This window comes from Sander vitreus, chromosome 7, assembly GCF_031162955.1.
Source record: "Sander vitreus isolate 19-12246 chromosome 7, sanVit1, whole genome shotgun sequence".
NCBI lineage: Eukaryota > Metazoa > Chordata > Actinopteri > Perciformes > Percidae > Sander > Sander vitreus.
In genome coordinates this window covers 31487817-31514500 of record NC_135861.1, presented here as the reverse complement: position 1 = coordinate 31514500, position 26684 = coordinate 31487817, and the positions used below count along the sequence as shown (strand labels likewise).

At 43.1% G+C, this 26684-nt stretch overlaps 1 protein-coding gene across 1 annotated transcript in view; it reads left to right on the top strand.

Moving 5' to 3' along the window:
* LOC144520388 (voltage-gated potassium channel subunit beta-2-like) overlaps window positions 1-26373 on the top strand; it is a 91319-nt gene extending 64946 nt beyond the window's left edge. The window contains exons 7-14 of the mRNA XM_078254072.1: window positions 9230-9273; window positions 9436-9522; window positions 18660-18745; window positions 20565-20685; window positions 21011-21105; window positions 23860-23980; window positions 24930-25018; window positions 26284-26373. Coding sequence (XP_078110198.1) covers window positions 9230-9273; window positions 9436-9522; window positions 18660-18745; window positions 20565-20685; window positions 21011-21105; window positions 23860-23980; window positions 24930-25018; window positions 26284-26373 — 733 coding nt within the window. The remainder of the gene's footprint in view (window positions 1-9229; window positions 9274-9435; window positions 9523-18659; window positions 18746-20564; window positions 20686-21010; window positions 21106-23859; window positions 23981-24929; window positions 25019-26283) is intronic.
* Window positions 26374-26684: the final 311 nt, after the last annotated feature.

Here is a 26684-nt window from a genome sequence, read left to right as displayed (position 1 = left end):
ATACTTGTATAGCATATAACAGTTTTGGTGATACTATTCTGTGAGACAGAGAAACTTCAAAAGGCCTGAAGCTTCCCCTGAGGCCAAAGAGCGGCCTGTAGGGAAGTCACCAGTCTAGAACCCCATACTCCAAACAAAAGAATCCTCCAAAATGGAGAATTTACCTTCAAACACGAGGAGATACCTGGCAGACTGGTGGAAGGGCTAATAACTGCAACACCGTGGCTTCACACCTTTTTGAGGGACTGAGGCTTCCCATTGGCTGCGGGTCCTTGAACGCACCACCCCACCACTAGGCGGCGGGGAGAAAATAAAAGCCTCCGGCGATCACCGCTCCCGGCTCATAGTGGTAATCCGTTGCCGTAGAAGACACGTCGTTCAGCACTGTTCGAGAATCAACATTGTATCATTCACTGGTCAAGTGAGACGTCAGTATTTTTCGTGATACAAAAGGATCCGAGTGAAATACTAAACCCTACCCCTACCCTTGTAAACCCTAGTTTTATAAGCACAGACGGAGCCCTCTACTGGACTCTATGGGTCCATGTATTCACCCACTGAACTTTGCATAAACATAGCTTGCCAATCAGGACGTGCCTATCCGAATACGTGCAAACACCACAGGGCAGCGTCACCTCTGTCTGACATCCTTTTTCTGTTCAGCGATGGCGAAAGCTCACTGGTCTTCTTTCTCCACGGTAGGGCAGCGTCACCTCTGTAAGACATTCTTTTTCTGTTCAACGACGGCGAAAGCTCACTGGTCTTCTTTCTCCATGGAAGGAGTCGGCGCTTCAAGGACCTTGCCAGTGTCCCACATGTTCTGGTCTCATAGCCGGGGCAGGACCTTCATGACTACTGCTTCGAGTGCCTCAGTGTGGACCATGCTGAGAACTGTGTTCAGCAACCACTGGACTGCGAAGCCTGCTTAGCCCAGCCCATGATCAGACGCCAGCAGAGGCGGGATCACTTCCGCAGCTTCAACGTAATGCTTCACTGTGATGGGAGCGAGCTGGAGTCTGAGCCGACGTTGAGACACCCGCTCCAGCCGATGACATCCCGCTGATGACCAACGCTGCCGAGCCGGCGGCTTCATTTGCAGAGGAGGATCATGACAACAGCTTGAAGTTTGCGGAAGTTCACTGGGGGTATCTGTCCGCAGAGACTTCCTGGCAGTAATGGCCATCGTGGCCAACCAAGCCGGCTCTTGTCTCGCCTTCTCTCCCAGACATCTGGCAGTGTTTGAGGCATCCTGGCAGCATCTGTTGAAGACGAAAGCCCCGGTTGCACCCAAAGTTTCTCAGGGCCAAATGAACAATCTGATTCAGGGTTTTGCAGCTGCCCCCGGCTGTGTGATGTCTGTAGCCACTGTTGGCTCGTTACGTGTGGCTTGGACTCACTGCGCTCCACAAAAAGGACCGCGATGATCTCCTGGGAGCTCCCATACCACCACGAGGCTTTTTGGATCAATTACATCAGTCACTCAATGCTTCAAGTGACTGGTAAAGGAGAAGTCACAGCTAAACTGCATCTGCCCCTCGCTCACCCACCGAGGCAGGAGGAGTCGAAGAGCTCCAGTGTGCCAAAGAGGAGCTTCACAATCGCGAAATTACTATTATTTCTTTTTTCTTTCTAGTAAATAGTAAGTAGATTAGGTGTTGGTCATTCTCAAAACCTTTGGGTGCTCTAAAATATTCCTACGTCGTCCTCGTTATGTGCACAGGGCTACGTGATGCAAGATTGTTTATCATGCCATCCCTACCATACTGTCTGACTGACACTCCGTCCCACAGCATCATCGTCATCACAACAAACCACACATGCAGTCTGGTAACCTGAGATCTTTTGATAGTGTAATTCCTCCCACCCCCTCTTGCTCAGCATCCACAAACAATACTGCTTCGTTTATGCTGTAAGACATCCGCTCCATTAACAACAAAGCACTTCTTAATCATGAATTTCTCTGCTTAACTGAAACCTGAGCCCCACTCCAAGTGCCGTGGTGGTGGGCTGGCTGTAATACACCGAAAGGACTTCCTGGTCAAAAAGCTTTCAGTTCCCAATGTCACCTCTCTGGAATGCCTTGCCTTCAGTCTAACTGGGTCGGCTCCACTTCAGATGGTCCTTATATACCGTCCCCCTAAAGCCTCCACCACCTTCATGTCTGAGCTATCTGAGCTACTCACCTCTGTCTGCTCCAGGTCTCCTTCCACACTCCTCCTTGGTGACTTTAATATCCACGTGGACTCCAGACACCAGCTGCACACTAGCCACCGAACTTCTATCTCTACTGGACTGCCTCAACTTCACACAAGTGCAAGGTCCCACCCACACCAAAGTTGCCGCCCAAGTCCATCAGCATATGTCCAACCATGAGCTCTATGAACCCCTTCAGTCAAGATTCAGGCCGTATCATAGTACAGAGACCGCCCTCATCAAATCACAAATGATCTACTCACAACTGCTGACTCTGGACACATCAGCATACTCATTCTCCTCGACCTCTCCAAGGCCTTTGACACAATCTCCCATACCATTCTCCTCAACCGCCTATCCCATTACCTTGGTATCACTGGCACAGCTCTCTCCTGGTTTCAGTCTTACCTCTCACACAGGAAGCAATTTATCACCATTAGCAACTCCCGCTCCGATCCAGCTCCGGTCAACCAAGGCGTGCCTCAAGGCTCTGTGCTTGGACCCATGCTCTTCACCATCTACATGCTCCCCCTTGGTCAGATTATCCAGCAACATGGTCTCAGTTTCCACTCCTACAACGATGATACACACTTTATATCAGCACCAAACCATGCCCTCAGCTCCCCCCCTCTCCCTCGTCAACTGTCTGCATGACATCAAAGCATGGATGTCAACCAACCTACTCAAACTGAACAGCAATAAAACAGAGCTCTTAGTTGTAGCCCCCAAGGCGCTGCTCCAGAAGGTTGGAGATCTCATCCTGGATCCTATCAAGATAGGTGGCCATCCTCTGAGGTCCGCAACCTTGGTGTAATCCTGGACTCTACTCTCTCTTTCCATACTCACATCAAATCCATCACCAAATCAACCTGTTTTCATCTCAAAAACATCTCCAGACTCCGGCCATCACTCTCTGACTCCGTGGCAGAAACCCTCATCATGCTTTCATAACCTCCCTTTTGGACTACTGCAATGGAGTCCTGTCTGGGGTCCCCAGGAAAACCCTAGACACACCTCCTGAAACACCACCTGTTTACCACAGCCTACAACCTCCTTTAGCTTAGCCACTGTAATTCTGTAAAGCGTCCTTGGGTTTCTTGAAAGGCGCTATATAAATAAAAGTTATTATTATTATTATTATTATTATTATTATTATTATTATCCAGATTGCCACTTCCTGTCACGAAGCCAGAGTCAAACACTATGGACATTTTCTACTTCACGGAGATAGAAAAAGCACCTGTTTCAGCTGTTAATGTAAAAAAGGAGACCAGAAATGACCCTGTGTTGTCCGTTGTCACGGACGTGATTGTCAAGGGCCAAACTGCTGATGACGCAAACTTAAAGCCCTTCGTTGGAGGATGGTCACAACTGTCAGTTCAGTCAGGATATTTGCTGTGGGGGAGGAGAGTGATTATTATTTCCTGATAACTAAAGTATTGCAGTAACTTCATGCAGGACACAGTGGAATAGTGAGAATGAAGGAGATAGTGAGAAGCTATATTTGGTGCCAAAGGTGGACTAACAGTATGCTAAAAGTTGTTTATCTTGTCATATGTATGGCAACGTCACAGATGCTCAGATCTCTAAACCACACCCACTTCTCAGCTGCACTGACCACAATGTCATCTTATTACTGCCAAGATAAAGGTCACAACTAAAAACTGGTGAACCCAACACAAAATCCATTAGAGTCTGGAATAAAGAAGCAACTGAAACATTGAAGGGTAATTAAAATAATGTTCAACCTGGAAATTTGTGTCTAATAGACTGATGTAACCAAAAATCTTTGAAATTGGTCCAGTATTGAGCGGGATCGCATTGATGGGCCAGGGTGAACAGAGCTGCAATGTAACCTAATAGGGCAATTGTGCACCCTCGATTTTTGTCCACTGAAAATTATTGTTTTTGCCACTTTTTGGCTTAAATTGTTATTAAAAGTGTCTTGACAACATAATCGATCTCAGGAGGTGACTTCTTGTCCGAAGACAGATTTGGAGTAACAATTACTATATGTATGTATGTATGTATGATTGCTTTTATTTTAGGTAGCTCATGTATAGCCTATCTACATATTTATTTAATTTATTACAGCCAATGAATGCAGAAAGTTAAGTTTGTCAGAATATAGCATATACTGTATAATAAATATCATGAAATAATTTAGTTTAGGCAAACAAATGGTTATTGTTAGAAGAAAAGAAAACACCCAACATTTTCTTAGACCTGTAGACACCTACTGACCTCAATCACGTCGGCTCCCTCAGAATCAGCTGCCCTGCCAATCTCCTGCTTCTCTCTCTCTCTCTCTCTCTCTCTCTCTCTCTCTCTCTCTCTCCCAAAAATATCTTTCAATATCCATCTGGTCAATGAATTGAAGGTAATCTGTACAATCTACTATCTGTACTATCTGTACAATAGCATTAATAGGGACACTATGACATTTAGTTTTCAGTGACAACAACATTCTATGGGGACTGATATTGTTTTTGAAATATGATACTAAATATGATACTCTCTCTCTCTCTCTCTCTCTCTCTCTCTCTCTCTCTATATATATATATATATATATATATATATATATATATATATTAATGGCAAAAATAGAGCTGTGGATAGCTAGGTTAACTATTTCTTGTATTTCACTCGTTCACGCTAGCTAGTAATATCCTCTTTCTTTAACCTCAAGAAAACGTAGCTAAAGTTAAGCAAGTAACAGTCATTTTTTTAAAGATATTTATTTGGGCATTTTAGGCCTTTATTTTCATAGGACAAATGAAGACATGAAAGGGGAGAGAGAGGGGGAATGACATGCAGCAAAGGGCCACAGGTCGGAGTCGAACCTGCGGCTGCTGTGTTGAGGAGTAAACCTCCAGGCGCCCGATTTTCACTCTGTATATCTCACTGTGTGTGCAGCAGGAAGTTCAGACCAAAGCTACATGACGAGACAAGTGAAAATCTGCAGCTACTTGCAACGCACCGGTCTGCAACGTATTTGGGCTTGGGTCTTTCTTTTGTATTTAAAGTTGTGCTCGTGCAGACAGTATAGTTGTGTTTGTGCAAATGAAACATTGCTCTTTATGCATTACATTGCCTTTTGGTTGCGAGGACTCTGCAGTTTCAGGGCTGACTCTAATTACACGCCGGTCCATGGGCGACTGCGAGGAAAGGATGCCGAATGTATCCTCAGCAACCAACCTGGCACGGCTGAGGCGGTAATTGAAAATCCTCTGCTCCCTTGTGATGTTGGAGCCTGGGAATGGCCTCATCAGGTTCCTGTGGAGGGAAAATGCCTCATCTCCCACAAACACATATGGCAGTGAGCCTCTGTGCTCTGCTCCAGGGACGACAGAATATTGTGGGAGGTCAAGGGTGCCATCACGGAGGCCCTCTCCAAAAGCTGAGTTGGGGAGAAACACCAAATAATCTATTTCAATTCCCAAAAAGACACCTGCTAAGGACTTTAAGTCATGGACTTTTTTCCTAGCCTGGTCCTACCAGACTCTCGTACATTTAATTTGTACAGAGAGTCTGGCCTCTCTCCATTGACAAGTGTTAACTTCCTTGAAGGCGGGTACTCTGTTGAAGTTTAAAACTATTGGATTTGCCCAGAGCCACTCTGGATCTGCTATAACCAATCGCTAACGTTTGGTCGTGACTTATGTCATGCGCATGTGCAACAAGAGGGGAGACCGACAACAACTATCGGCTTATATTTCGCATCAGCATCGCTAGCGTTAGCCTTAGCCAACTCCTTCACCACTAACGGAGCGAGCTGGAAAATTAAACTTTTCTTCATGGCCACCAACAAAATTCAGCAAAGATTGTCCTTGCTCGGGCTTTAACTTCTGATCTTTCTAGTGCACGTCCTCAACGTCATCGTTCTCAGCCACTCTCTCTGTTCGCTGATTAGACCTACAAATATTTGACCGGAGAAAACCCAAGAACATACCGCAAAGGGAGTACTGAAGGGAAATGAAAATTGAGCAGAAGTAAGTAGGAGGGCAGAGCCAGGCTACTGTTTTCCTGCTTTTGACAATGAATCACTGGACCAGCAGGCAGTCAACAACCTGGTCCAAACATTTGCTGAACATTCATTGGAGCATATCAAAGTCTAAGGTGCTATGCTGTGGGAGCAGAGTCAAAAAAGCTTCCTATCTCTTCCAACCTCTCAGTATCTAGTGTCAGCTGGTGGAGCAGGTTGAGTCCTTTAAATTCCTGGGAACACTTGGGGAGATTGACACCTGGCCATCCTTGCACAGTACATTGACTCTGTGAACAAAAAAGCACAACAGCGCCTCCACCTGCTGAGGAAACTGAGCAACGATATTTTACTGGTTTACTCATTGAATCCATTCTCACCTTTAACATTTCATCCTGGTACAACCTACTCAACACCAAACACAAAAAAACTCTCCTGCATAATACATTACTGCAGTAAGATAATCGGTTCACCTCAAACCCCCCTATCTGAACTGTAGACAGATAGATAGACAGATAGATAGATAAAACATTTACGATACATTTTTCATTCCCTCTGTAATAACCACTCTGAACAACATAAAATAAACACTGTACTGCTGCTCTTTTTCAGTAAAATGTTATCCATTAGCTCCTTCAACTTCAACATGAGTCATGATGAAGGAGAATGTTGCCGTCAGGGCGGCACACAGAAAAAAACGGTTGAATGGCACTGGCGCTCCTGGATCCAGCCAAGTCTCGGTGAAAGGACACTACAACTCTGGACATCCCACTGGAATTCAACGTAGGCACGGAGGCCACCATGCTCACCATTTGACGCCTGCACACTGGCCAGCAGGATGCCCAGCAGAGAAGTGACAGTCAGTGTTTAGTTCCTCCACGCTTGCCTCAGTGCCCGCTCTGATGTAGAGATGGATAGATTCAGAGATGATCTTGCTTGTAGCCATAGGTCGTAGCTGATAGTCATTTTCACCTTTTTGAAAACTTTGACTGACCAGAGTCAGCATAAGAGTAGTTTCGCATGGCCAGAACTATCTCCCCAGCACTGTGGAGTAAGGTCTGGCGCCTCTACACATATATTGCAGGATAGGATAAAAAAATGCTCTGGGTTGTTGGCATTTCTTTAAACCAATCACAATCATCTTGAGCGCTGCTAAGCTCCAAACGCAGAACACTTAACTAATGAAGTTAACATAATACAGTAACGTGAGCTATTTAAATAAGCTGGATACATAAATACATAAACATAACTTGTTCCTGTGTATCACCCTGTTTAACGTTACTCGTCCACAGCAATCCTGCCACAGTCGGTCCCAAAACGTCCCAGTTGGATAGTAAATGCCGTAACATTAAACATATTCTTTGTAAATCTTTACAATAATTCCCCGAAAGAACCAAGCAAGCCTGCCTTGTTGTACAATCCAAAGTTTCCTCAAAATTGCCATTTTCAGCGTGTAGCTTGCTAGCTCGAAGTTTGTTGTTGCGAAACGAACACAGTTTTGCAAGGAGAGGGACATCCGGCGATTATCCAGTAAATGAACTGTCGTCGATCCAGACTACCAAAAAAGCGGTGAGTTGATGATTGACTCATAGTCATGAGATTGCTGCAGATGGTCTTGTTAGCTTGAGCTCATCTTCTCCACCTTTTCCTCTGTGTTTACTCTGATGTTTACATTTGAAAATTTGAGCCAGCTGGCTAGCTAGCCCAGCCCAGCAGTCGGTAGGAGGTTAGCAGAGTCTGCAGGACACTGGCAAGTTGATTTCCCCATCCTGACTCATAGCCAAATGCCATCACCGTCCAACATCAACCACACAAAGCACAACACATATTTGTAAAATAGACAATTCAGCATAAATTTTACGGAGCTAACGGAGAGGCAACTGGAGAAATCTGCGCCATTTAGACTAGCATTATTTTTTTCTGGCTAATGATAATTCATGTCATTTTAAAAACATGTCACCAACCAACCTGTCCTTTTCCAAATCTCTTTAATGTTACCACAAAAAAGGAGGAAGCAAACCTGGCTGATGTTGATGATTTGACATCAGGATAACTCCCTTTAGAAAAGTTTTGAGGGGCTGTATTGTTTGTATTGGCATACCACGGTCCTCCATTGGCGAAACTGCTGCTTATCATCATCCAGGTCAAGGTTGTATACTCTTTAATAAAGCTAATGGATCTGGCATCAGGGCCTCTGTTGCTCAGTTTCTTGGATTCAGTTTTCTTTCAAACCCTTCAACAAAGGCATGCTTTTCTTCATTTTTTTTTTTTTTTCATTAGGATTGTGTTAGAATTGCCCCAAAATTGCAACATCACAGCTTCTGTGTGCTTAGTGTGGCCGTCGATTAGAGATGGTCCGATACCATTTTTTGCTTCCCGATTCCGATACCTGAACTTGCGTATCGGCCGATACCGAGTACCGATCCGATACCAGTGCGTCAATACCGAGTACTGATCCGATACCAGTGTGTCATATATTTTATTATGTTTTAACATAATAATATGTATAGTATACTACTATCCCTGTATGGATGTGATATGATTTCTATCTTTGTTGTCGGTCTGGCTCAGGTTAAACTATTTGTAAAACATGAACAAACACAAACAACAGTTTGACAGTCAGTTATAACGGAAAAAGAACATAAATAAACTACTTTAATGTGGATTTTCTTTAGGGCTTTATTACGTGGTATCGGATCAGTGCATAAAATCCAGTACTTCCCGATACAGTATCGGAGCCGGTATCGGAACATCTCTACCGTCGATTCAAATGAATGAATATTTTGCTCATTGGTTGTGTCATTGTTAAATGATAGATTTCCCTTGTAGTCTGTCAACTCACTGGTTACTACATCCCACATGAAATTATATTTCTGCCTGACTGATATTTTCCATGTCATTTTTATAAAGGGACTTAAATACAAAATAGGTCTGTGCTTTGTGCTTTCATTTATTCAATATAGCAATGACCAACATAAAAAGGATAATTAGAATTCCTTTGAAATGTTCTAGTTTTCAAACCTTGAGTTCTGAAATGACATTTTTTTTTTTCAGAGCAGAAATGGAAAGAGGATTGTCTCGAAAACATATAATCGAAGGTAAGATTTTATGCTACCATTGTGAATAACTATTCACAGACTAGTATTTTATCATGACAAGTACATGTATTTGTTTGAAAAACATAGCTGCATGTGTCACCATAGCCACATAACATCACAATGAATGAATACAATAAATATGCAATTATCTATATGAAACAGGTCTAAGGGCATCACTAGAGAGACTTCAGCTGGAGTACGTAGACGTGGTTTTTGCGAATCGACCAGATCCTAACACACCTATAGAAGGTGGGTGTCCTTATACTGCGATGGATCTTGTTTCTTTACTTTTTATGAAGGGGAAATTATACTGAAGCTTATTAACTCAAGTTTCGCCTGGTCCAACAAGACAATTCTCAGATAAATATGGCAATAATTAATTAATTAATAATCTGACAATTTAAACCGTGTCAAATAAAAAATGAACACAGTCCAGTCAACTACATTAGCAAGTTACTTCATAAGATCACCTTCAGCTATGTTGACATAGGGTAGCGTTAATAAAGAAAACACCAAATAATCTATTTCAATTCAATAACATTTTATTTATAGTATCAAATCATAACAAGAGTTACCTCAAGACACTACAGATAGAGTAGGTCTAGACCACACTATAATTTACCAACAATTCCAGTAATTCCCCCAAGAGCAAGCATTTAGTGGCGAGGAAAAACTCCCTTTTAGGCAGAAACCTCAAGTGGTGAGGAAAACTTCCTTTTAGGGAGAAACCTCGGACAGACCCAGGCTCTTCGCAGGCGGTGTCTGACGGTGCCTGTTGGAGGTGTGATGAACAGTGGCAATCACAATAAAGATAATGGAACTATGACTAAAAATAGTAGTTGTAGTAGTTCATGGCATAGCAGGGCACTGCAGGGCATAGCAGGGTTGTAGCAGGGCATAGCAGGGCACTGCAGGGCGTAGCAGGGCACTGCATGGGCATAGCAGGACGGATATCCGGAAGACTCTTGCTTGCGCTTGAGGAATGTCTTAACATAGCCTTTAAAAAGCGGATCCAATTTTTCTGGAAAATGCCACACCTCTGTGATGTCGACTAGTTTGTATCCTTTCTCCAAGGCTTTCAGTAATTCAGATGAAACCCATACACCAGACATTTGTCTCTCATGGTCGGTGTGGTCACAGCGGGCTGTCTGATTCAACTGATCGGCACAGGCACCACACAGCGGGAACATAAGTTTACCGTGACAATGATAGGGGAGAACTGGATGATACAGGCCTCTAGGGGGAGCCACAGTACATTTCACAATACCAAAGTATGTTTTTATGTCGTCAAAATCACTGTGGATTATTTGAGGGTGACCGACGGGGTAGTCTCTTTGTGCCTGTACCATTGGGTACAAACTTGTAAAGTCATAGTATTTGATTTTTTCATCACCTTCTACCTTGTGATACAACTTCATTGCATTCGCTCGGCCTCCAAAGAGGGCTTCTCGAGGGTTGAGGCGTTCTGGCTTTTCATATGTTGACATGAAGCCCTTAACGTCTGGATTATTGCACACATCGCTTTTCCAAGCACATTCCCACTTCACCACAACCGTAAGCCCATAAACAGTTTCTAGCATTGACACTCTGTCATGGAACTCTCTGAGTAACTCACCATGTGTTTTTTTTTTCTTGTGAGAGGATTGATTTCGGCCTGACCATAGCACTTATCACAGCCATGGAAGAAGCATCTGTTAAATTTGTAACACGTATTTGTGGCGGCACAGTACCCGTCGACAAAGAATGGGCCAAAGGCCTTTTCACCTCTGTTAAGAGCGTGTTGGATGCTGATGTTGTCTCTGTATGCTACATACTGAAGCCACTGTATTGAGATGTCTGAATACGTCTTGTTTTGCTTAACGTACGCTCCCTCATAGGTTAGTGCCACTGTGTCTTTGGGGATGAATAAAGTTTTAAACACACCCATGCATGATGCAGCTAGCGTCGTAAATGTAAAGGGGTCTTGACCTGTACACTCAATGAACGCGTCTGTACATTTTACATGCTTTAACCAAAACAGCCACATCGTTAATGCAATAGCGGGCCAACTCATCATGAAGGTTGAATTGTGTGCGTCTAACCATATCGTACCACTCCATGAATGCTTTCTTAGACATCTCAGTCATTGTGTCGTAGCCATAGAAAGCTGGTTCAGGGTAAGGACCTATATATTTCTCATTCTGCCGGGTGTTGAAAGCATGTGGAAAGATACCTTTTGCATGTCAGAGAAGCCCATGGCTGAAGGAGTTTTAACTAATGCCATAGGGAAAAAACTGAATGAGTCTATCCATCATTGATTGAAATCAGAATCAGTGATCAGAAGCACCCTCGAACCTCGCATGGTAAGGGTAGCGCAGACACGCTGGTTCACCAAATACTCTAGTACAATGTAGCTGTCAAAACCTGATGCATTGTGAGCGATAAAAGTGTAACCACCCCCGCAGCCAATGGATGCTGGCTGAGCAAAGGTGTTACTGCCTTTATCGGCTGTAACAGAGAGAAAAAACTGTTTTTAACAATATACATAGATAAAAAGATTTTCAACACAATGGCTAAATATATTCTGTTAGATACAAAAGAGCTCTTACCTCTATACCGGTGTTATGTTCCTTTGATATCACACTCAAGGGTGGCTCAGCTTGAACAAAGAACGGGCTGGGTCTTTTGAGCGGGAAAACTCCCTGGTTTGACTCTGATGTCTGAAAACACGTCACATTATGAGAAGATAACCTTTTTTTCAACATCCCTATTTTTACTTTTTTCTTTCCATCTCACCACAACAGTCCTCTTCCTAGACTTCTTCCGTAGCCGGTTTTGGTTTGATGACAATACCTACATCATTATATCTATTGATGTAACTGTCTGCTCCTCATTGCAATGGAGTTCCGCGCTGTTCTTGAGGGCTAGGCTGCCTGCACACAAACAACGATTAGAATATTAGCTAACTAAAAACCACATGGATAAATTAAACAGTAATAAGTCTACATGCTGGAATAGATAATCGGGCCATAAAATACCTGTTTTCAACTTTCTTATTGCTCTCAGGATGATAAAGCTTTATATTTCCCAATAGATACCCAGGCTGATTTAAGAAACCGGGTATTTGATCCGTCAATGGCGCCTCCACATCTTTTTTTTAAATCAAAAACAAAACAACACAAAAAAATGCATGAAAACACAACCATAGCCACACAATTAAATTATACTGAAAGGGGTTGTACTATATCTGTATGTTTTTACCTTGCGGAATAAGTGTATCATCAAATGTCACAGAAGAAAAAGCACCGTTGATTGTAGAGAAACAGCTGTGGAGAAAAACGAGCTAACAAGCTAGCTAGCTAAAAAACGAGTGGAGAAAAAGTGACCAGACTGCATGAAACAAAGGCTTTTAAAGCACATAAACCACACCCTTTATGACGAATTGCCAACATAAACCTACCCCTAACTTTTTATCCGTTAATCATAGGTCTAACACACACGTTTTTAACACCTTCACACATCTAAATAAAGCACCGTCACACGCCCCCCTACGCAGATACACCCGCGATGACATGCACGCGAGATGCGCACACAGATACACCCGCGATACGCGCACGCAGATACGGCCGCGATGATGACGTCACCACACGCGCGAGATGCGCATGCACCATCGCACGCAAGATGCACATGCAGTTTCGCCTCCTCACTGAATCAGCCCCCACCCTTGAAACCAATGCGCGTATCAGTGCGTGTGAGACGGGCACGCGTCATAGTGTAGGTACTATTACTACTCCTGCATCATCTGCAGTATCAAACTTTACACGATAAGAGCACCCCATAAGAAACCTAAGAAGCAAAAACACCTGAGGTTCTCTTCACATCTGGTTCTTTATGGAAGATAAGAACTTTGCGAACTGCCATACCAGATCTTTCTTTCCTCCGACCCTGGCTTTTCTTCCTGCTGTGCTGACCTCCAACTGCAGTTTGTCTACTGTGGGCCACTCCTGCATCTATTGTTAATGTGCTGCCTAAATAAGCTGCCTAAACAACCTGATGGCAAAAATCAACCACATTGAAACACATTGAGACTTTGAACGAAAACTACAGACTAGTCACTACTGTGACCAGAACTCGTTCAATTCAAAGGAATTGAACGAGTTCTGGTCGAAGATGGTCACAACCTTCTCGTCCCAGCCATAGGGATTGAGAAAAGATGACCTCCTGAGCCAAGAGAGAAAGATATGCCACGTGGCAAACCAAAGACGTCCGAAGATTGCAGAAGTTTAAAAAACTCCTTCAAGCAACCTCTCCTCTGCCCCTAAGAACAGTTGGGTGAACAATGTATTTTCAGATGTTCATAAATTGATATCAGATGCTATAATCCAAATTAGGAAATTAATAATTGTTGATAATTGTGAGAACCAAAAATCAGGCATTGCCTTTTAGTGTCATTTGTTGCTTATTAGAAGAAAACTATCGTTAGTAAATGTCACTTCACTTCACACAGTACCTCATAGCCTGGATGCTCTGCAGAGTCCAGTGGTATTTATTAGAAGGTAATTTGTAACAAATTAAAACAAAACCGTATCGTAATATAAAGTAGGATCCATCCTTGTTTCAGATTGTTGTAAGATCTTGTTAGATCTTATTAGACTTTCTTAAAAGGTAATTAGTGACACATTACAACGTAATGGCTGATTGGTGCACAGATTTCCATATATTAGCACACAGGTAAAATAAACACGTGGTATTTTAACAAATGTAATTATTTATTGATTGATTGATACGGTTTTGTGTATGGCCTAGTGCCTTGTCTGGTCTTTCACTGGGCTGTCTGTCATTTGCCTGTGAAGAGAGCACAGAGCGTTTTTAGCCTTTTTTTCTTGAAGATTGTAAGTATTATCATTACAAACAGTAACGTTAATGTTACAAACGGTACAGCATAGGGGTAAATATTATGAATGTTACAGTTTTTGTAATAAAACACAAGAAATACAAATAGGCCTAATGTTAACGTTATGTTAATATCTGAGTTGTCACAGCATTACAACATTAATTAAAGCATTTAAAGACTGTAAATGATATGCATTCCTTTTGGGTGAAAAGTCTTCGAACATGTGGCTGGGTTGGCTCAGTCGGTAGAGCGGGCACACATATGTAGAGGTGTATGCCTCGACGCAGAAGGTCCAGGGTTTGAGTCCGACCTGAGACGATTTTCCTGCATTTTCTCTCTCCCCTCTTTCATAACTAGCTGTTCTTTCCATTAAAGGCTGAAATGCCCCAAAAAAAATGGTCTCCGAACATAAAGTTGTGAATTCTTTATAATTAAAAATCAGTGTCTAAGTATAGTATAATTTGGGTCTAATATGACATTACATGCCGTTTCCAAATACAGCATAATAAAGGAATATGGTGTTTTTATTAGGCTATAACTGTGTTTGTTGACTGTCTAATAAAGACCACATTATTTCAATTAGGAGGGACTTCGTTGCAGATATGCAAAGATTTATTGTACATAAGCATAGTATGAAATGTACAGAGTCTTTGGGGATTAGACTCCATTGTTAAAAATATTTTAAAGGGGTAGAGAAGCCAGACATGGCTTCTTCTGTGCAACAGCCGGTATTAATTTCATCGGCGCAGCGCCGGTATTAACTTCTTTGGCGCAGCGGCCGGTATTACTTTCTTTGGCGCAGCGGCCGGTATTAGCAATTCTGGCCTGCAAACTAAAGCAGCATAAATACCATAGATAGAAAGATAAAATGCAAACTGAGCAGGAAAACTCCCAGACCACCACCAGTTATATGTACACTTACCGAAAATGACAGCTTTAGGGATCTTTGGTTTGCGAGGACATCAATGACGTTGGGACGAATGTAGGATGAGTAGGCAGAGGATGACCAGCGACCCAATTTTTGCAGTGAAGTACGAGATATACCTTGAATCGCCGCGGTAGTAGCAGCCCCTATCCTGAAGGAATGGCCCGAGTAATGCTGAGGTGAAATGTTAGACTTGATAAGAACTATCTTCAAATGATGGCTAAACCAACCTTTTGACAGGGGAAATTCCCCGGTTCAAAAATCCTATGAAAAATCGAGGAAGGGATGAAGTGACCCTGCCCGGAGGAAGCCCGGGGCCCCCGTCTGGAGCCAGGCCCAGATGGAGGGCTCGTCAGCAAGCGTCTGGTGGCCGGGTTTGCCACGGAGCCCGGTCGGGCACAGCCCGAAAAAGCTACGTGGCGGACATCCCTCCATCCCATGGGCCCACCACCTGTGGGAGGAACCGCTGTGGTCGGGTGCGCTGCCACATGGGTGGCAGTGAAGGTCAGGGGCCTCGACGGACCAGACCCGGGCAGCAGAGGCTGGCTCTGGGGACGTGGAATGTCACCTCTCTGTGGGGGAAGGAGCCGGAACTTGTGCGGGAGGTGGAGCGCTACCGGTTAGATCTGGTGGGGCTTACCTCTACGCACAGTCTTGGTTCTGGAACCATACTCCTGGATAGGGGTTGGACTCTTTTCTTCTCCGGAGTTGCCCAGGGTGTGAGGCGCCGGGCGGGTGTGGGGATACTCACAAGCCCCCGGCTGAGCGCCGCTACGTTGGAGTTTAACCCGGTGGACGAGAGGGTCGGTTGTGGGGGGGAAAACTCTGACTGTTGTTTGTGCATATGCACCAAACAAGAGTTCAGAGTATTCGGCCTTCTTGGAGACCTTGAGTGGAGTCCTGCATGGGGCTCCAGTTGGGGACTCCATAGTTCTGCTGGGGGACTTCAACGCGCACGTGGATAATGATGGAGACACATGGAGAGGCGTGATTGGGAGGAACGGTCTCCCTGATCTAAACCAGAGTGGTTGTTTGTTGTTGGACTTCTGTGCTAGTCATGGATTGTCTATAACGAACACCATGTTCGAACATAGGGATGCTCATAAGTGTACTTGGTACCAGAGCACCCTAGGCCAAAGGTCAATGATCGATTTTATAATCGTTTCATCTGATCTGAGGCCATATGTTTTGGACACTCGGGTGAAGAGAGGGGCGGAGCTGTCAACCGATCACCATCTGGTGGTGAGTTGGGTCAGGGGGTGGGGGAAGACTCTGGACAGACCTGGTAAGCCCAAACGGGTAGTGCGGGTAAATTGGGAACGTCTGGAGGAGGCCCCTGTCCGACAGACTTTCAACTCACACCTCCGGCAGAGCTTTTCGTGCATCCCTGTGGAGGCTGGGGGCATTGAACCCGAGTGGACAATGTTCAAAGTTTCCATTGCTGAAGCTGCGGTGAGGAGCTGTGGTCTTAGGGTCTTAGGTGCCTCAAGGGGCGGTAACTCCACGAACACCGTGGTGGACACCGGTGGTCAGGGAAGCCGTCCGACTGAAGAAGGAGTCTTTCCGGGATATGTTATCCCAGACGACTCCGGAGGCAGTTGCAAGGTACCGAAGGGGCCCGAAGGGCTGCAGCCTCTGCCGTGAAAAAGAGGCAAAGCAGCGTGTGTGGGAAAAGTTCGGAGAAGACATGGAGAAGGACTTAAGGTCGGCACCAAGGTGCTTCTGGAAAACCGTTCGCCACCTCAGGAGGGGGAAGCGGGAACCATCCAAGCTGTGTACAGTAAGGATGGGACGCTGTTGACCTCAACTGAGGAGGTAATAGGGCGGTGGAAGGAGCACTTTGAGGAACTCCTAAATCCGACTAATACGCCCTCTATGGTAGAGGCAGAGCTGGAGGATGAGGGGGATTGGCATCAATTTCCCTGGTGGAGGTTGATGAGGTAGTTAAACAACTCCACAGTGGCAAAGCCCCAGGAATTGATGAGATCCGTCCAGAAATGCTTAAAGCTCTGGGTGTGGAGGGGTTGTCTTGGTTGACACGCCTCTTCAACATTGCGTGGAAGTCTGGGACGGTGCCTAAGGAGTGGCAGACCGGGGTGGTGGTTCCCCTTTTTAAAAAGGGGGACCAGAGGGTGTGTGCCAATTACAGGGGTATCACACTTCTCAGCCTCCCGGTAAAGTCTACTCGAAGGTGCTGGAAAGGAGGGTTCGGTCGATAGTCGAATCTCAGGTTGAAGAGGAACAATGCGGATTCCGTCCCTGGTCGTGGAACAACGGACCAGATCTTTACTCGCAAGGATCCTGGAGGGAGCCTGGGAGTATGCCCAACCAGTCTACATGTGTTTTGTGGATCTGGAGAAGGCGTATGACCGGGCCTGAGGCAGCGGTGGCCAGGGAATAGCTGGTTTCTGCCTGGGCGGGCAGGGCGCCGGCAGCGACATAGATGCTAGCGCGGTACTGACGGTCTCTGAACCGGCGGAAGCAGAAGAGCTTTCAATGGCTTGCAGCCGTGCATCCATGGACTGCATTGAACTGGCCAAAGACTGCAGAGAAGCGAGGATGAGGCTTGTGTCCAAGGAACCCCCCCGGAACAGCCGTAGTAGCTGCACGGCTGAGAGAACTCGCACCACGTCTCTTCAGCGGGGCGCTGGGAGGGGGATCCGCCTTCTTGGTCCGCTTACGACCACGAGCAGCCACAGGAATGAAAGGCGTGACACACCAGGCCTGGGCAGCCAGCTCGCGGAGCTCGGGAGAAGGTAAACCTGGAGCCGGTGTGATGCCATGATCCTGGAGCTGAGGAACATCTCCGTCCCATCCAAACGGGAGCCGTGCAGCGTAGCCAGGCGAGAGCTCCTGCGAATGCTGTCCAGGGAGCTTGCAGTAGCCTCCGGAGACAAGCAGCTTCCTGAACCCGGTTCCACTGCCGGATCAAAGTCGGAGTCCGACATGATAAGCACGAAGAGCCAAAAGTAACGTAGAAAGAAAACTAGTGCCATATAGCCGTCCAATGAGTAGTTGCACGTTTGCCTGAAAAGACAGCTGATAGCAAGGAGAGAAGACATTTAAAGCAGAATGTCATGCATTTCGTGGCCAATTTTGGTTAGTTCACTGAAAAGTGAACGCCTCTTAACAGCTGAATAGTTTTAGGAAGAGATAGTGGTGATTGAAGTTATTTAATAGTCTTCCTGAAAGAATTAGCGCTGAGCTCCATAGCTATATCTAATTTGATACAAATTATGGCTTATTATGTCTGGTTTATTCATGGCTTATGCCATAAACCCTCGCCCAGTATTGTCTTTCTAACCTCTGACTGAATTGTTCCAACACATTATTATACATATTACACACAATAAAAATGAAACGTAACTCAAAAACGTGTCTTCATCCAGCTTCTTCCAGTAAAGATTGATCCATCAACCGTATACTGGACCCAAAACAAAGAACATATAAGCCAGTACCGTTTTTATGCTATTGCTTCTTCTTCTCATTTAAGTTGGCCCCCTTTTTCCTCCTTTTTTTCTTCCTAGCTGTTTTTTTTTGTCTGATGATTGCTGAAATTTTGTTACTTAACTAATGCTGTTTTGGTAGAGACGGTGAGGGCAATGACCCAAGTGATCAACCAGGGGATGGCCATGTATTGGGGGACATCACGATGGACCTCCATGGAGATCATGGTGAGTTCACAGACAAGTCTCAAAATATGAAAATGCATTCATTGGTCCATTTGGTTCCTTGTAACCAAAAGACCCACTGCCACAGTGGTGTGCGATACTGCAAAATTTAGTATCGATCCGATACAGGGCCAGTATCGCCGATACCAATACAATACGATGCCGATACGATACCGATACTTTTAAAAAATTAAGGTTGATGAATCAAATTGCTAAATCTGAATGAATTTTCATGACCTGGTTTTGTGATTTTTCCTTTTTTGGATTTTGAATAAGTTAAAACCTAGGACAGAATTACAATTCATATGGTTATATACATTTGTTGTGTTAACACTGTATCTTACAGCCTTTTTACAGCTTGCCGTCCTTTTTTGGACTGAAAATATAGCCACACAGTGCTCCTCTTCCTCTCTGCCATTCTTCTGCTCCGTCTCTGTCCTGCTTGTGTGTGTGGGTGTGTGCTGCTGGCCACCAGGCCTGGCTGCTTGCTTGCTTGTTTTCCTGGGGCCCGTTTCAGAAAGCAGGTTTAGTGAAAACTTTGAGTTTTTCTGTTTCAGAAAGGGAGGTTATTTAAACCTGAGAAGGAAGGGTTACTCCAGCCAGTTTCAGAAAGAGAGATAACTTAACCTCATAGTCCGTTACTATGATAACTGAGTCTGTGAACCTAATCTGGTCAGGAGCAGGTTTTCCAATAAACCTTGAGTTTTAAACTTACGTCGGATGATGATATTGAGGGATCATTTCCAGATAACTACCTATTTGAGAGATGTCGTTTTTCTTCACAGTCCATCAGATATGTAGATACCTTATCGTACTCATATCACTAACGTCACCCATCGTGGAAATGCTTTTACATCCCAGCAGATTCTTTGTGTCACATTATGTTTTTTGCAAATGCAGAACTGCCAGAAGAGTGTGCCTCGCTCTCAGGGGAGATTCTAGGATCAGACTTTTAGGGGGGCTCAGCCCCTAATGAGAATGTGACACGGATACAGTGCCTTGCAAAAGTGTTAACCCCCCCCTGCTAAATCAGTAATTTCATTAGCCGATAATCTCTGAGCTAGCTACTGAACAACAACGTCAACTAACTTTTTTGACACTATTAACACTATGATGGAACTAAACCTGACACTTCATAAGTCACAATAATAACAACCAATTTGACACAATGTTCTAACATTCAGCAATTTTAGTTGCTTGCGTTTCAATGTGGGTTCTAATCTGCACCATGAAATTACCAACTTCTTCTCTGGGAACTACCAACGTTAAACTTCACAACAGCACTCCTGCTCTCCCTCTGACAGATTAGATAGAGCGACACTCAGCCAAAGGCGGGAGTCTGGCACAACCACCTTTGGCCAACACTACGTTTCTGTTAACCCTTTCCTTGACTGGGTTAAAGGCATTGGCGACAGCGACACAGGATATAACACCTTTTTCAAGCCCTTTGAACCTGTAATTGTTTGTCTTCTCTCATTAACAAGTTTGCAAACTCTAACAGACAAGTTTGTAAACTCTAACTTGAAGCACTTTTTTTTTTTTTTATCGATGTTATCGATATTTGGATCGATCCACCCACCACTACTTTGTTGGTGTCAGGGCCAAATTATTGAGTCTAAACAGGTGGTAATCAAGTGATGCCAGTGTTGGTGTTCTCCATCTTTCTGGGTCTTTTCGGGTGCACCAAATTATTATTTTTTTGATTATCCTTCTATTCTATTATTCTAGTCTATTACAGATCAGGTTGTTCTTTTTAAAAATCAATCTATGTACATTAGGTCTGGACTGGATCGGGTCAAAAATGTCCCTCTTATTGCTGTAGGAGGCATACTCGGTGGCTCGACAGTTCAACCAGATCCCACCAATCTGCGAACAGGCAGAGTACCACATGTTTCAAAGGGAGAAGGTTGAAGTGCAACTCCCTGAACTGTTCCACAAGATAGGTAAGCAGCTGCCATAGTCATAATACGGAAAATCTGTCTTAATAATTATGAAGAAGTCACTTTTTTCATTTGTATTAAGTTTAATTATGTGTCTTGTTTTTTTTGTAAGACATTGAATCAGCCATGCAAATGGTTGGGATATTAGTAATGTTGGGCTGCCATTGGATTCTTTAAGATAAAATTTTAACTGTATTAGTTTGAATCCTGATGCTAATCCTAGCCTCCCTAGTCCCTCATATTGTAAAACTACAAGAAACTGTAAATAAACAACACAAATTAGCTGTCTGTGATTTGGTCGATTACAAGACCTGTTTTGGGCATGCAGGCATTGGAGCTATGACATGGTCTCCACTGGCCTGTGGGATCATCTCAGGGAAGTATAACAGTGGGATCCCCTCTTTTTCACGTGCCTCGCTTAAGGTAACACTCCTACTTTTCCCACTTATCATTGTCATTCTGTTGTGTGCCATCCCTCTGACCATTTATGAAGATGCAGTGTTTCCCACAGGTTGAGAATTTACTTGTGGTGGTGGGTGATGCAGAATGTGACGACGTGGCGTGTGATGGCTGAGTTCAGTAAAAACTAGTCAAACAAACAATGAAAACAATGACTACATAACATTAACAGATAATTTAGAAAGAAATAACTATTTACATATTAAATAAATCAGACTAAAAGCTGATACAGATGAAGTATAGCCATGATGTGCTTTTTCAATTAAATCTGGTTGTTTGTCAAATGTTATTGTTCAGCAGACAAAATACCTGATTACCCGGAGCCCAAATATTATAGCGTTTTTTTCCTCCTGTCACATTATTACTCACTATGAGCTCATTTTTCACTCTATCTGCAAGTCTGGCATCTCAAATTAAAAAGCATAACCATGGCCAGAAGTAGGAATAGCTTCTGGATGTCTTTATATTCATAGTTATAAAGTTATAATGAATAAAACATAAAAAAAGGAAAAACGTAAGTTTGATTTATTTGATAATTTATTTTAAAAAAAACAGAAAAACATTGAATCAGATAATTCAACATTTTCCTAAAGGTCACATACAATGCAGGAAAATAAGAATTTTGGCTGTACATCATTCACACAAAGAATTAGTTACATTTGTACAAACTTAACACCAGTGTTGGTATGTAACTATGTACATTTAGTAGTACTGTACTTAAGTCCAAATGTTTAACTTACAGTACATTGTCCTGATGATAGATACTTTTACCTAAGTAACATTCAATGCAGGACTTTTACTGTAACAGAGTGTTTTTACAGTATGGTATTCGTACTTTTAATGAAGTAAAGGATCTGTACTTCTTTCACCAGTGTTTTTTCTTTGGCGATCTTTTAAACAAAACATGCATTTTCAAATAGGCCTAAATGTCCGTGTTGTATTCATTAGATCTCATCTGAACATATTTCTGTCATTCAAACAACTCTGAGTTGAATTTCAAAACTTTTACAGCCAACTTAATAAAATCTCAGGTTTTATTCGGGCTCAAGTCCATAAATACAGTTAATGGGTACAGGCACAGAGATGAACTAAAGGCTCAGTTAGCAACGATTAGCACCGTTTATTGATTAGCTCCGGTCAGCTCCTGTTTACTCCATTATAAAGCTATGGAGGGGAGGAGACTCCAACAACCAGACTCTGACAAATGACGTTCGGGGAGCCTTTACAGTGTGGCCGTGGCGTTTCTAAAGTTTATTAGTAGTATAGTTAATCCCACGCTAGACCACCAGCAGCAAGTTACTACTAACAGTCTCTGAGCCTGAAGTGATTGTGAAGCGTTGACGCTGTCATGCACACAGCACGAGACTTCACAAGGGGCCACTGGTCTGTGTGCGCTGTAAAAAATACATTGTTGATTGGAAAAAAAGAATTTAATTCAGTTTTTATCTACCTGGGCGGGTCTCAATCTACCTGGGCAGTGTGCCCAAGTAGAAACTATGTATGGGAAACACTGAGATGATCATTTCAAAGCAGTCAAATGGTTTAAACCAATTAAAGGCGAGAGTCTCTTAAGTAGTTTCTGGTGCAAGAACTGTAGTTATGTTAGGTATCAGTTTCCTCCTATGACAAAGACAGCTTAATCTAAAAACGAACAAAAAAAGTCATCTTTGTGGCATTCAGGGTTGGAAGTAGTGTAATGTAACGAAGTACAAATACTTCGTTACTGTACTTAAATACATTTTTCACGTATCTGTACTTTACTTAAAGGACAATTCCGGCGCAAAACGAACCTAGGGGTTAATAACGGATGTCTACCCACTAAGTACAATCAATAGTGCATACTTTTGACTTTTACTTCGTTACATTTTGCAGCAACTATCTATACTTTCTACTCCACTACATTTCTACAACGTTCCGTTACATTTTCGTTACATTGCAGATCAGTTTTCCCTCTGACAAAACGTCTTCCTGACCGTCACACTTTTGCAGTCTGCTTGGAAGCCTTCAGCAGCAGCCGTCCAGCTCCCGGTGCCGCTCGCAATATTACGAATCCCACTATGGCCACGCTAAGATCCGCCCTTCGTTTATTGGCCAGGCGCGTACCGTTTCCGGTACTACTGCTGCTCCTGTTACTGCTGCTGCTCTCGATACTCTGCTTGGTCATATGTGAAGCATCCGTTATAGGGTTAATATACAACCCGTATATTCATCTTAAAAACACTCCCGGTCCTCCTCTGCTGTGAAGCCACGTACTTGTTGTCCAAGCCCGTGTGTTCTCGCTAAATAAATGTGTGCAGCATTCACTGTCCCGTGGGAAATAATGCAAAGTCGAGCTTCATGCAGATCACCCTGATAGATACCCAGGATTGTAACTCAGAATGTAAACTGGGCCACAGATTGTAATCACAATTACATTAACCTAAAACTAACTTAATTAAAATGCTACAGCCCATACAGGTTTTTTTTATTAGAATGTAGACATTAAGAGAATAAATCCTTATGCAAGTACTTTTACTTTTAATACTTAAAGTACATTTAAAATCAGGTACTTTTTTACTTAAGTAGGATTTTCATTGTTGAACTTTTACTTTTACTCAAGTAAATATATCTCTGGTTATTTGTACTGTTACTTAAGTACTGAGATTCAGTACTTCCTCCACCACTGACTACCAGAATCCTTATCTTGCCCTGAGCTCTGTATTGTGTTGTCTGCAACAGGGTTATCAGTGGATGAAGGACAAGATCCTGAGTGAGGAAGGGAGCCGTCAGCAGGTGAAGCTAAAAGAGTTGAAGGCAATTGCTGAGCACCTAGGCTGCACTCTGCCCCAACTGGCTATTGGTAAAACAAAACTGTAATTTTTTGTTCTGTCTATATGTCCACCATATCCTACTCTGTAGGTGTCCATGTTTTTTTTCTTCTGGAATACCTGATATTTCTGTCTCTGTCAGGATAGCTTTATTGAATTTGGTTGTCACTTCATTACATCTAATTCTATCCAAGATTATCTTTATGCTTATTTTCCAAGATGCCATCTTTCAATTCCCATGTATTCAACTAGAGTAGTTTTATAGATATGTATTTTACAGTATTTCTTTTATTAGACATGAATTAAAAAAACACAGAAAACCACATCTGCCATTCACGATACATGCAGGCAGGGCTGTAGTCAATACCAACTTAATCCTATCCGTGTCAAGTCCAAGACCAGGTCCAGTTGAGTCAGAGTCAATCAAGTCAGAGGCACTCTAAAAATAAGGGTGGATAAACTCCGGGTTGGCTGTATATTATGTGCATGGCAACTAAGCATATGTATGCATGTATCACTTTTAATTTATTAGTTAAACAATATAATCATACTATATAAAAAGATAGTTTATAAAGACAGTACCGTTCATGCACCATCTTGGGAAAACAGTCATGACCAGTCGAACGACAAACGCCGTGCTTGAGCTATGTTACTGGTTACTGGTTGCACGGTGTTCGTCGTTCGACTGGTCATGACTGTTTTCCCAAGATGTCACATGTATACATGAACGGTACTGTCTTTATAAACTATCTTTTTAATAAACTGTCTGTACACTTATAGTTCTCAATGCTTCGGTTTACATGTACGGACCCTCATTGTGCTACTGTGGAAGTGTGGTGCTATTTTGAGCCTACCTAGTGGTATAGAAATTCCAAAGTCAAGTCATTTGTAGTCCAAATGACTTGACTCTTTGCCTCCACGCAATAATGGCTGTTAAATTAAAAAATGCACCTTTTTTTCATGTGCTGCAAATTCCCATAGCATGGTGCCTGAGGAACGATGGGGTGAACTCTGTCCTGCTGGGAGCTTCCAGAACTGACCAGCTGATGGAGAATATCAGAGCAATACAGGTCAGAAAGCATACAGGCAGCAGGTGGAAGCACTTCATGTTAATAGTTACATAACCACAGCCAACACTACATGGTACAGTCTTGAGACTGAACAACAGAAAAGAAAACAGACCAATAATGCAATATAATAACATGCAACAATATGGTAGTGACACCTCTAAAGCATCCCCTGCTTTATCATCTATTTTAAAATAAATGGGACCATAATTTACAAAATGAGCATCATGCTGTATTAAAGAACACTTTGTACTAGAGATTGAGACCATAAACTCATTATTAAAGTGTTTACTGAGGTAATAAATCAAATGAAAAGGGGTCATTTTCTATAGAAACTGACTTTTTTTTGGAGCCGGTGGAGTCGCCCCCCTGCTGGAAATTAGATAGAATGTCGCTTTAAGGCACTTCCGGATTGGCTTAATTTTTCAGGCCCGGAAGCTTCGTCCATTACTTTTACAGTCCATTGTTCTAAACCAAATCCACTCCCTGCCCTAGTGCTATCATAGAGATGTGTAAACTAACCTCGTCAACTAACCTCGTCCCCTTGACTCGCCAAAGGACTGACTTCTTCTGTTGAGCTGTGAGGTTTAACCAATGAAAGTCTAAGGCTTACGGGAAATTTGTTTTTTAAAAGCTTCTAAATACGGAACACCACCCGGATGTTCTGGTTTCATGTACGGCTCTCTACCAGCAGTGTGTTGGGAGGTTTTTCAGTTTTATTCAAGTCATGCTTTCTTCTGACACCCACATAAAGGTGTGCAGAAATTTTACAATTTCTTGGTGACTGATCACTGCAAATCTTTACCGCTTCTACCTCTGTCTATCTTACAATGTACTCTTTTTTTCCTAAATCGTCTGTCCACAGTTTGAAAGTTGTTTTGCTCTTGTATAAGATGCATTCATGGGCATGGTTCACAAAGTGTATCAAATTAACACACTTTGTATACGGTATGCAATCACTGGGTGCTTAGTTATCAATAAGCAATAGATAAATAAAATGTGGTTTGATAACTAACCACTTTGTACCGTATACAAAGTGTGTCATAGTATACTGTATGCAAGAACAACAACAAGATAGCAGTGATCAAATGGCAGCTTTCACACCAGCAAACACAACCAGAACCAAACTGGCAAATACACATGGTTTGTTTGTCACACTTTTGTGACACTTAGACCTGCCTTAAGTAAAAGCCTGGTTCTTTCGGCAGTTGATGTAAATAAATAGTTTGAGAAATTACAGTAATGGTTTCTCTCTTCTCATTCCACAGGTCCTTCCGAAGTTATCACTGTCCATTGTATCTGAGGTGGATAACCTCTTGGGAAACAAGCCCTATAGTAAAAAGGACCTCAGATCCTAGAAGCACCAGTGATGAACTGTTATGCTATCCTGCCTATGAATGAGAGACAGCAACACACATGGGCAATAAAAGTAATTTATGAGAGTGTAGCAAACAGTAAATAACAAGCAAAGAAAATGTGCCGTTACTCATTTCATCACGTTAATGCACTGTCACGTATTACCAATTAATAAAGTTCTACAATATGCAGAACTTATTCTAGTAGTTTGAACATCAACTTCAAGGAAACAAAAAAACTAATGAAGCACTGTTCTAATAGGCCACTGAAGCACTACATAAACTAATTAATCGCTGAGTAAGCTTGGTGTACC